The sequence below is a fragment of the Schistocerca nitens genome, chromosome 4 (genome assembly GCF_023898315.1).
Source record: "Schistocerca nitens isolate TAMUIC-IGC-003100 chromosome 4, iqSchNite1.1, whole genome shotgun sequence".
Taxonomy (NCBI): Eukaryota; Metazoa; Arthropoda; class Insecta; order Orthoptera; family Acrididae; genus Schistocerca; species Schistocerca nitens.
The window spans coordinates 332,039,346-332,051,829 of NC_064617.1; the positions used below are offsets into that span (position 1 = coordinate 332,039,346).

The 12,484-nt window shown below is 45.9% G+C and overlaps 1 protein-coding gene across 1 annotated transcript in view; it reads right to left on the minus strand.

Moving 5' to 3' along the window:
- The window catches only part of LOC126252285 (mucin-5AC-like), a 519,485-nt gene that overhangs the window by 256,896 nt on the left and 250,105 nt on the right, over nt 1–12,484 (minus strand). Inside the window, exons 3-5 of the mRNA XM_049953159.1 lie at nt 12,041–12,295; nt 9,736–10,212; nt 994–1,235 (exon numbers count right to left, since the gene is read on the minus strand). Of these exons, the coding sequence (XP_049809116.1) occupies nt 994–1,235; nt 9,736–10,212; nt 12,041–12,295 (974 nt within the window). The remainder of the gene's footprint in view (nt 1–993; nt 1,236–9,735; nt 10,213–12,040; nt 12,296–12,484) is intronic.

Below are 12,484 nucleotides of genomic sequence, written 5' to 3' on the forward strand. Positions count from 1 at the left end.
GGTGATGCTGAGAGAATTAGATTAGGAAATGAGACACTTAAAGTAGTAAAGGAGTTTTGCTATTTGGGGAGTAAAATAACTGATGATGGTCGAAGTAGAGAGGATATAAAAAGTATACTGTCAATGGCAAGGAAAGCGTTTCTGAATAAGAGAAATTTGTTAACATCGAGTATAGATTTAAGTGTCAGGAAGTCGTTTCTGAAAGTATTTGTATGGAGTGTAGCCATGTATGGAAGTGAAACATGGACTATAAATAGTTTAGACAAGAAGAGAATAGAAGCTTTCGAAATGTGGTGCTACAGAAGAATGCTGAAGATTAGATGGGTAGATCACATAACTAATGAGGAGGTATTGAATGGAATTGGGGAGAAGAGGAGTTTGTGGCACAACTTGACTATAAGAAGGGATCGGTTGGTAGGATATGTTCTGAGGCATCAAGGGATCACCAATTTAGTATTGTAGGGCAGCGTGGAGGGTAAGCTTTCGAAATGTGGTGCTACAGAAGAATGCTGAAGATTAGATGGGTAGATCACATAACTAATGAGGAGGTATTGAATGGAATTGGGGAGAAGAGGAGTTTGTGGCACAACTTGACTATAAGAAGGGATCGGTTGGTAGGATATGTTCTGAGGCATCAAGGGATCACCAATTTAGTATTGTAGGGCAGCGTGGAGGGTAAAAATCGTACAGGGAGACCAAGAGATGAATACACTAAGCAGATTCAGAAGGATGTATGTTGTAGTAGGTACCGGGAGATGAAGCAGCTTGCACAGGATAGAGTAGCATGGAGAGTTGCATCAAAGCAGTCTCTGGACTGAAGACCACAACAACAAGAAGAATTCCTGTGAAATGAAGAGGTCAGCACGTCAAAGCAATCAGATGATTGCTGACCCAAAACATTTGCATTAACAATTTTCTGTTACGATAATATGTAGAAACATTCCGTTTGTACGACGCTTAGATCTCTAGAGATCCGAGTCGGGAGTAGGATACCTGGGCGTAGTGACGAGTTGCTCCCTGCGGCTGCCGCGGGCGCGGTCACGGCTGAGGGTGGCCGCAGCCTCGCTTTCCTGGAAGGACACGCCCCCGCGGCGCGAGCTGCCGCCCCCGGACCTGCGACTGCTGCTGCCGCCGCCACCGCCGCCTCGCTGTCTGGGGCCGAACGTCGCCTCTGGCTCAGCCGCGCTGCCGCCCCCGCTGCGTCTGCGGCCGGTGTCGAATCTCGGAGGTACCACCTGTAGGGTACACAGTGGTCATTCCAGGCAAGCAGACGATTCTACATCTACGTGCGTACTCCGCAAGCCACCGTACGGTGTATGGCGAAGAGCACCCTGTACCACTATTACTCATTTCCTTTCCTGTTCCACTCGTAAATAGAGTGAGGGAAAAAACAACTGTCTTTACGCCTCCATATGAGCTCTAACTTATCGTATCTTCGTACTTCTTATGCGAAATTTTTGTTGGCAGTAGGCAGTACAATCGTTCTCCAGTCAGATTCAGATACCACCTCTCCAAAATTTCTCAATAGGATTCCTTGAAAAGAACGTTGCTTTCCTTCCAGGGATTCCCTTTTGACTTCCCGAAGCATCTTTGTAATGCTTGTGTGTTGTTCGAACCTATTGGTAACAAATCTAGCTCTGAATTGCTTTGACGTATTCCTGGTACGCATCCCAAACACTCGAGCAGTACCCGAGAGTAGGTCGCACCAGCGTCCTATATGCGAACTCCTTTGTAAGCTTGTTTGTCCGTCGCTGACACAGAAGACAGCAAACCTCCTTTCCTTCCCGTCTGGGCAAGCTGTGCAGTGACTAGAGTACATGTAAAGCTTACTGGGACAGGGTAAATGCTAGCTACAATGATGAAGTCGATAATTCGATTGTAATATTGACATTTTAATTTGATATCCCCCACGACTGACAAAATTTACAAAAAAACGTGAATTTCTTTGTCCACCCATACACTCCTGAGAATGGCATATTAACAATTTGCAATTAAACGCCCCTATTAACGGCATCTGCGTTGATAAATACTCGGCACCTCGCTATGATAACTACCAGATCAAGAATATTAGGTAAGTTGTTGGAAATGGTTAAGCGTTGGTGAAAATCTCGCTTCTGACAAGGGAACCTCCCCATCGCACCCCTCTCAGATTTAGTTATAAGGTGGTAGAGTGGATAGGCCTTGAAAAACTGAACACAGATCAATCGAGAAAACAGGAAGAAGTTGTGTGGAACTATGAAAAAAATAAGCAACATATACAAACTGAGTAGTCCATGCGCAAGATATGCATCAAGGATAGTGTGAGCTCAGGAGCGCCGTGGTCCCGTGGTTAGCGTGAGCAGCTACGGTACGAGAGGTCCTTGGTTCAAGTCTTCCCTCGACTGAAAAGTTTAATTTTTTAGTTTCAGACAATTATTATCCGTCGGTCCGATGCAAGGTAACTGCGCCGTATTAATCGGACGCTACACCTAAACAAGAAAACTTAAATCGGGCAAGGTAGAAGAGTCTTTTTACCCATTCGCCAAGTGTACAAGTTAGGTGAGTCGACAACATATTCCTGTCATGTGACGCACATGCCGTCACCAGTGTCGTATAGAATATATCAGACGTGTTTTCCTGTGGAGGAATCGGTTGACCTAAGACCTTGCGAGCAAATGTTTTCGGTTCCCATTGGAGAGGCACGTCCTTTCGTCTACTAATCGTACGGTTTTGCGGTGCGGTCGCAAAACACACTAAACTTATTACAGTGAACAGAGACGTCAATGAACGAACGGACAGATCATAACTTTTCGAAAATAAAGAAAGTAAACTTTTCACTCGAGGGAAGACTTGAACCAAGGACCTCTCGTTCCGCAGCTGCTCACGCTAACCACGGGACCACGGCGCTCCTGAGCTCACGCTATCCTTGATGCATATCTTGCGCATGGACTACTCAGTTTGTATATTTTGCTTATTTTTTTCATAGTTCCACACAACTTCTTCCTGTTTTCTCGATTGATCTGTGTTCAGTTTTTCAAGGCCTATCCACTGTGCCAACTTATAACTAAATCTGAGGGGGGTGCGATGGGGAGGTTCCCTTGTGAGCACACAAAGAGCTCTAACCACAGAACTCTGCACGGAACAAGCGTCGGTCCAGTGCTGCGATATAGACCGTATATCTCCCTTCGAAGACGATGGCCAAGGCCGTCTCCAAGTTCGTATCGCTCGATGGCTGAAGGCGAAGTCTACTCTCTCCTCAATTCTCCCGTCTCCCACGCGTACGAAAACGCGGCGGAAGAATACTCAGTTTCGGCCAATGTCGAACGGGCTATCATCGCCGAAATCCCTCCAACGGCATTTTTGAGATCTAACCAACGATCGAGTAGGTCATAACGCCCCTAGGCAAACGAAATTCCCGTCTTCGCCACGTGTTGCCCAGCACAGGTGGCTCCGGATGCTGGGCTATCCCCAAAAGCGCCGTATTGTCCCGCGTTTCCGGTGACCGATACCTGCCGCCCACGGCGGCCCGGCGAGCTACGGCCAGCTGCAGACTTTACATTCCACAATTCTCAACTTCCGACACTTTTCACGAACGATTTAATTTAGTGACTTAAGCATGCAGATATGCAGGGAATACTGCTCGAGAGTGCCTCATATTTATCATAAATCAATAGTGTCATGATCCGATGCCCTTGCCAGTCCCTTTATTATTAACACTAATGCTGGTAAGCTAACGTGTAAGTACCCATGTCCTGGCACCTTACACCTTTACAGATGACCCACACTTCCCTAAAATTCTCTCAATAAATCGAAGTAGACCATTCGCCTTCCCTATCTTAATCCTCACATGCTCGTCCCATTTCATATCGCTTTCCAATGTTACGTCCAAATATTTTAACAACGTGACTGTGTCAAGCGGGACACTACCAATGCTGTATCGGGTTGTTTTTACTATTCATCTACATTAACTTACATTTTTCCACATTTAGATCTAACTGCCATTCATCACACTAACTAAAAATTTTGTGTAAGCTATCTTGTATCCTCTTACAGTCACTCAACTTCGACACCTTACCGTACAGCACAGCATAATCAGAAAACAGCCGCAGATCGCTGCTCACCATGTCCGCCAAATCTATATGTACATACAGAACAACAGTCCTATCACATTTCCCTGGGGCGCTCCTGATGATACCCTTGTCTCTGATGAACACTCGCCACGGAGGATAACATACAGGATTATGTTACGTAAGACGTCCTCAAGCCACTCAAATATCTGGGATCTTATTCCATATCTTCTACTTGCTAATTAAGCCCGATAGACACACTAGTACCCATAATTAATCTCTTAACCAGGTATGCTTCGGGTGAACTCGTCTGCCTCAGTGGATAAATTGGCTGGCTGTCACAGTCGCATCGCGTGACTTTACCACTCATTAAAACATTTATTTGTTGATTTTAGTTCATGGAACAAAACTAAAGGGATCAGTATCGAATAAACTGTGCTACAGAAGAGAATGGTGTTTTATTTCCACATAATTACAGATCATTTTTGTCTGAAATATTTTAGAACATAGTGCTACACAGACAGAAACTTTGCACTCTGCACAACAATAAGATTGTCTCTTTCCGAATGCCTCTTTTGGTGCATACTCTTCATCACTTTGTTGATTTTTTCTTCGTTGTTTTTGACGAAAATTCTGCAAACGGAGTCACTTTTCATGTTCACGTGCAGTCGATGACTCCTATTGTGGAGAGGAAATGGCCAATTACTCCGAGAGACTAATCCTGAATTCCTGGCTATTTGGTAGCTTTGGAACTAAAAATCGCTCCAATACACGCCTCCAAATTCTAGTTGTAAACCATGACAATACATGGCTTTTATGTGATGTCCATGTATGAAATTGCTTCTTGATATCTCTGTTCGAGGAACAGCGAAGGAATTATCTTAATGGGACGGAAATCTGTAGGTGTGATGTACATTTACAGAGAAACAAATTTCAGAAAAACTGGATAACTGTAAACGTCGTGTGACTAGGGCCTCCCGTCGGGTAGACCGTTCGTTGGGTGCAAGTCTTTCGATTTGACGCTACTTCGTCGACTCGCGCGTCGATGGGGGTGAAATGATGATGATTAGGACAACACAACACCCAGCCCCTGAGGGGAGAACATCTCCGACCCAGCCGGGGGATGAAGCGTCGTAATGTACCAAAACGAAGCAGTAATCTTCAGTTATCTTGGGCTTACGTTTCAGCAAGACAATGGCCGCCCGCGCACGGCGAAACTTTCTACTGCTCGTCTTCGTGCTTCTCAAACCTTACCTTGGCCAGCAACGTTGTCGGATCTCTCCCCAAATGACAACGTTAGGAGCATAATGGACAGGACCCTCCAACCAATTCAGGATTTTGACGACTTAATGCGTCAATTGGACGACATCCGGCACGATATCCCTCAGGATATCAAGTCTGTCAACTCTATCAGTCAATGCCAAGCCGAATGCTTGCACAAGGGCCAGAGGTGAACCAACGCGTTATTGAGCTGCTCAAATTGTGAAGCTCGTTCTCTTTAGTAAATCGTGAATTTTTTTTTTAAATTCTAATCATTTGTTTGTGTACATGTACATTACTTCTACCGATTTCCTTCCCATTCGGATATTTACTTCGTGGTGCATCGTCTTGTTCGTGTGTGTGTGTGGGTCTTAGTGTGTCTATCGCTTTGGAATAGCAATGTTTGCAGTAGAAGAGATGTGTTTCACAATGGTGAACATGAACAAGTGGTAAATGCTCTTAAGGTATGCATTTTAGAGCCCAGAATTACCGGGCAATTTTGCCTCGTTTTGGTACATTACGACGCTTCAAAGTATCCAAAACGTCTTTAAAAAATTCTGCGTAGATCAGGAGTGACTAACTTTCCGGCTCGCGGGCCGTTACCTGGTACGACTGCCATAGCAGTCAACTTCGCTGCACATTTTCCCCACCGCCAAGCCATGGTGTCTGAGCATGAAGAGGGGGAAGACGAGGAACTTGGAACGCGTCGCTTTTAAATGGTGCTGTAGTCGCACTGCATGCGACACGGCTTTATATTTCACATTTCTCAACAATATCACAGACAAAACAAGTGTTCAGTGGTATTTAATTATTCTTGGCGCGATTAAGACATAATTTTTATCTGGTAGAAACTGTTGGCGAACGAACAAACGCAGACAATTTCACAGATTTTCGCGCTATCGTTAAGTTGGCATGCTTTTAAAACATTATTTGCTGTATCTGTATTTAATGGTGATTTGCCAAGTTGTAACTCACTGAAAACACTATTATTTACACAGTTGTTTATTTCTTCATTAATAATGTGTGGTATTTTTATTTATTGTTGAATCTGGAATTACTGGTTTAAAAAAAATTGTGTGTAACTGTAAAAGGCAACCAATAGTAACTGATTACGGCCCTGTCCACAATATAACCGAATCGTGCCTTCCCTTGACTGCCAGGTTTCATACATCGAGCGAAATACTGTAGCGTTTTGCAACTTCATTAACGTGGAAAAACTATCTGAGGAAAGCGATATCGGTGACCTGGACAATTTTACTATTAAAAGATTTGTCATTGAAACGGGAGCTATCTTCCAGATCAGTCAGTTACATCTGCACAGGCGCAAGTGCGCTTTCAAGTGAAACGGCAAACGGTCTCGAAAACAACTCGAAAATAGGCAAAACGTTTAGGAAACTATCTTTGTAACTCTTTCAATGCCACAATGAATTCTTCAAACCGCGCGTTTTCTTTATCGGCAGTATGTTTAGGGAGCTGGACTGTGTTTATCAAAATGTGTCACTCCTGCAATGCTATAACGCGATTTTCTTTTTACTATCCCCCATCAAATCAGAAGAAGTTGTCCCTCATCTTGCAATGTCTTACTTAAAATGCGAGGTACGTAGTCCATTCTGGATGTTCTAATTTTCTTTCCTGCATTGCTTTTTCCTTCATAAATTCAAGAATTACGAGTTTTAAACCGAAAAATCGTTCCAAGTCTGCCATCTGATTTAACCAACGTTCTTCGCTGTAATATATAAAGTCTCCATACTCTTTGTTCAGTTGCCGGCCGATGTGGCCAAGTGGTTCTAGGCGCTTCAGTCTGGAACCGCGTGACCGCTACGGTCGCAGTTTCGAATCCTGCCTCGGGCATGGATGTGTGTGATGTCCTTAGGTTAGTTAGGTTTAAGTAGTTCTAAATTCTAAGGGACTGATCACCTCTGCTGTTAAGTCAGTGCTAAGAGCCATTTGAACCATTTTGATTTTTTGTTCAGTTCCGTCGAAAAAATTGCAACTGAAATTGGAATAATGCGTGCGACATCAGAAAATTTACTACTCATATCACCAATATCTTCACTTGCTGCATGCCTGATGTACAGAACAATGAATCCTGTTTGTCGATCGTTGTAATTTTCTGCTCTTCCACTGTCAACCGAATCTTTAAATTTTTTCTGGATGGTACTTTAATGCCGTATCTTAGAAAATTTTCTGTACCGGTCGCTTATATATTGAGAATTCTCATCCCTCTCTTCTGTCGATCAAATTCATTTTAAAAGCTTGTGACGATAGATCGCTAGACTGCTCCTTTAGGGCAAACATCCAGTGGACCTGTGAACGTCCTTTATACCACGAAAAAACAGCGAAAGATAAACAGCGCAGGCACAACGATTCTGGCGAACCGAAGAGAGTTGTGCCGACCCCAAAATGCCGCCGGCCGCGGTGGTCTCGCGGTTCTAGGCGCGCAGTCCGGAACCGCGCGACTGCTACGGTCGCAGGTTCGAATCCTGCCTCGGGCATGGATGTGTGTGCTGTCCTTAGGTTAGTTAGGTTTAAGTAGTTCTAAGTTCTACGGGACTGATGACCACAGTAGTTAAGTCCCATAGTGCTCAGAGCCATTTTAGCCAAAATGCCGCACCGCAATTCTAAGTGAAATGTCGTGCTGTACCTAGACGACGATTAGTTTGGCTGCAGAAAAGGTAAAGGTCGCAGAGAGGCAATTCTGACTTTGTAATCGATAATGGAAGCAAGACTAAAGAAAAATAAAGAGACGTTCGTAGGATTTGTCGACCTTGAAAAAGCGTATGACAATGTAAAATGGTGCAAGATGTTCGAAATTCTGACAAAAGTAGGGGTAAGCAATATGGAGGGCCGGGTAATATACAATACGTACAAGAGCTAAGAGGGAATAATAAGAGTGGACGACTAAGAACGAAGTGCTCGGATGAAGTCTTTCGCTCTACTGTTCTATCTGTATATTAAAGGAGCAATGATGGAAATTAAAAAAAAAGGTTCACGAGTGGAAATTCAAGGTAAAAGGATATCAGTGATACGATTCGCTGATGACATTGCTATCCTGAGTGAAAGTGAAGAAGAATTACATGATATGCTGAATGGAATGCACAGTCTGATGAGTACAGAATTTGGTTTTAGAGTAAATCAAACAAAGACGAAAGTAATGAGACGTAGCAGAAATGAGAACAGCGATAAACTTAATATCAGGATTGATCGTCACGAAGTAGGTTAAGTTAAGGAATTCTGCTACCAAAGCAGTAAAATAACAGGTGACGGACGGAGCAACGAGGACATCAAAAGCAGACTAGCAATGGTAAAAAGGGCATTCCTGGCCAAGAGAAGGCTACTAGTATTAAACATACACCTTAGTTTGAGGAAGAAATTTCTGAGCATGTACGTCTGGAGTACAGCAGTGTGTGGAAGTGAAACACGGACTGCAGGAAAAACCGGAACAGAAGAGAATCGAAGCATTTGAGATGTGCTACAGACGAATGTTGAAAGTTAGGTGGACTGATAAGGTAACGAATGAGGAGGTTCTGTGCAGAATCGGAGAGGAAAGGACTATGTGGAAATCAGCGTGAGATAGCCGCGTGGTCTACGGCGCCTTGGCACGGACCGCGCGGCTCCCCCTCAGGGGTTCGAGTCCTCCCTCGGGCATGGGTGTGTGTGTCGTCCTTAGAGTAAGTTAGTTTAAGTTAAATTAAGTAGTGTGTAAGCTTAGGGACCGATGACCTCAGCAGTTTGAACCTATAAGACCTTACCACAAACTGCCGGCCGGAGTGGCCGAGCGGTTCTAGGCGCTACAGTCTGGAACCGCGCGACAGTTACGGTCGCAGGTTCGAATCCTGGCTCGGGCATGGATGTGTGTCATGTCCTTAGGTTAGTTAGGTTTAAGTAGTTCTAAGTTCTAGCGGACTGATGACGTCAGAAGTTAAGTCCCACAGTGCTCAGAGCCATTTGAACCATTTGTTATAGCATTTTTTAGCACAAATTTCCAAATATGTGGATAACACTGACAGGGAGAAGGGACAGGATGGCAGGACATCTGTTAAGATGTGGGGGAATGACTTGCATGGTACTAGAGGGAGCTGTAAAGGGCAAAAACTGTGAGGAAGAGAGAGATTGGGATATATCCAGCAAGTAATTGAGAACGTAGGTTGCAAGTGCTACTCTGAGATAAAGAGGTTGGTCTAGAGAGGAATCCATGGCGGGCCGCATCAAACCAGTCAGAAGAGTGATGACCCCAAAAGCTGAGCCTTGGCCGGCCCATGTTTGCACGCTCGTCCCGAGTGATATTTGGCACGGCGTGGCCGGCCCTGGTATAGATAATGAACAGCAGAGGGCCTATCACGCTTCGTTGAGGAACTCGAGGTGTAGTTTCGGCTTTACTGGATGAGAATGGAAGTGGGCAGCACGAAACGGTGCTTTGCAGTCTTACCCTTTCTTGAATGGAAGGTGTCTCCGGAGCTGGCGCCGCTGTAGTGGTAGTGCTAGTGGTGGTGGTCGTCGACGTAGTGGACGGCTCCGACGGAGGCGCAGGGGGCTCGGCGACAGGTGCGGGGGCGGCGGTGGGTGGCGCGGCCGCGGGCCGCCTGCGGCTGGAAGACGAGCCCTCGTAGGTGCCGCCGGACAGCTCGCTGCTGGAGGCGGACGGAGAGGGGCGGCGGCGGGTGTAGGAGGTGGGCTCGAACGCGACGGCCGCCAGGTCTGCGTCGCTGCTGGGCTGCGGCCGGCGCCGGGTGGGGGCCGCTGACTCGGGGGCGGCGCCCGCCGGCGCCTCCACGTCCCTGCGGCGCGCCGCCACCGCCGGCGCCGGCGCCGAGCGGCCCTTCTCCGCAGAGGGGCGCCGCGAGACGAACTGCTGCGTCACCGGAGCTATCACCGAAGACGCCGCCACCTGCTCTACCTCCAGCGACTGCAACAACGGGATACGATACTGCAGTGCCTGTGTTATTCTGACTACGATGCTAAGTTGTTTTGGACATGCATGCATTTTTTTGGCCAAAGTGATGGGTTTCTCATATTTTGTTCTTTCTTCGTTAAACTAGTTACTATATTACTAGCTTTCACAGCTAAGATAACAAAATATATCAACTATTCAGATTAAGAACTTGTGTTTGTATCACAGATAATGATTTTTCATTATTTTTTTATTGTAATAATTATTGAATCAACATCTCAATGATAATTATAACTTTATTTTCAGATGATGTTCTCATTCTTGGAAGTATTCCAGTGCGACCCTTCAAAGAGACCTAATAAATACTTGGCCGCGCGGGATTAGCCGAGCGGTCTTAGGCGCTGCAGTCATGGACTGTGCGGCTGGTCCCGGCGGAGGTTAGAGTCCTCCCTCGGGCATGGGTGTGTGTGTTTGTCCTCAGGATGATTTAGGTTAAGTAGTGTGTAAGCTTAGGAACTGATGACCTTAGCTGTTAAGTCCCATAAGATTTCAAGCACAATGAATACTTCAAATGTTATGTCACCGTATCCCACATCATCAACCCCTCTTTCACACGCCTGAGCGTAGACTTTAGTATTGGTAGTATCTCAAATTTTTTGTCTTCTAGCTTTAGAGAGATTCCTTGCTCTCGAATGTAACATCCCGCCTCAAATCAGTGGGAATAAGCTTTTTTGGTCAATCGAGATGGCTACGACACAAAAGAAGGAATTGTTTAGCCGGCCGGGGTGGTTGAGCGGTTCTAGGCGCTACAGTCTGGAACCGGGCGACCGCTACGGTCGCAGGTTCGAATCCTGCCTCGGGCATGGATATGTGTGATGTCCTTAGGTTAGTTAAGTTTAGGTAGTTCTAAGTTCTATGGGACTGATGACCTTAGTAGATAAGTCCCATAGTGCTGAGAGCCATTTGAACCATATTTTTTAGAAAACCCAAAGGTATAATGGAACATAGGAGGAGTAGAGATGTACTCTAAGGAAGTACACTGGCTTTCGATAGGCATTCTGCTTAGATCATTGTGTGCCAGCATCTATCGGGAATGGCAATCTGAAAAATTCAAGGAGTCAGCTGCTACAGGGATCCTACGGTGGCAAAAAGAAGCCTTTGGCCTAACAGGCTGCTTTATTAATGGAGAGGACTCAAGAAATTGTCATAATCCATCATCATGTTATTTTAAAATGACAGAATCAGAGAGTCTACATCATTCCGTACAGAAAAAAGTTTGCTTCTTGCCAAATTTCATGATTCTAGGTCAACGGGAAGTATCCTATAGGCTTTGATGTGCGAGTTCAAGTATCAAATACCTTGACATAAATGGCCTGATCTTCTGATTGAATTGACTTAGAAGCTCAAAGTTTTTACACTGTCAAGGAATCGAAAATCTTGATGGTTCCATTAATTTGAACTTGATATATTTACCGGTTCTTGAGAAAAAGGGTTCTTGACAATCGAACATGCAAGAGCACTTGCCCGCGAAAGGCAAAGGTCCCGAGTTCGAGTCGCGGTCCGGTACACAGTTTTAATCTGCCAGGAAGTTTCATATCAGCGCACACTCTGCTGCAGAGTGAAAATCTCATTCTGGCATCGAACATACAGACAAACAGACAGACAGATGGGCGAGAAAGCTATCCTATAAGGGTTCTCTTTTCATAGATTGAGGAGGTACGGAAACCTAAAAATGAAAAACAAAGCTGTTGCAGCCGAGATTAAACAAATACCGAAAAATACCGGTTACCCAGAACTAAAATACCGGTATCGGTTTAAACGGGTCGGTTTCTCGTGTCCGTACCTGCAGGTCGATCTTGGGGCGAGCGACGGGGGCGGCCGGTCTCCTCCTGGAGGCGGTCTGCTGCTGGGGCTGTTGCTGTGACTGCCCCCTGGAAGCGGACGGCCCCCTGCGGGAACCGGCGGATCGCGCCGCCCCCAGGGACGGCGTCACGGCCGATTCCCAGTCCGCGGCCGACACGCCCAGCTCCTCGCGCGCGCTCGTGCTGTCGAACTTGCGGCTGCCCCGCGAAGACCTCGGCGAGTCATCTGACGTCCTCTGCAGATACAAGCAGAAAACCGAAAACGTCAACGAAATGCCATAGGAGCTGGCGCATCGTCTACATATACATATACAGATACTGGGTTACAGTTATTGAACAACATGGAAAAGCCGGCCGAAGTGGCCGTGCGGTTAAAGGCGCTGCAGTCTGGAACCGCAAGGCCGCTACGGTCGCAGGTTCGAATC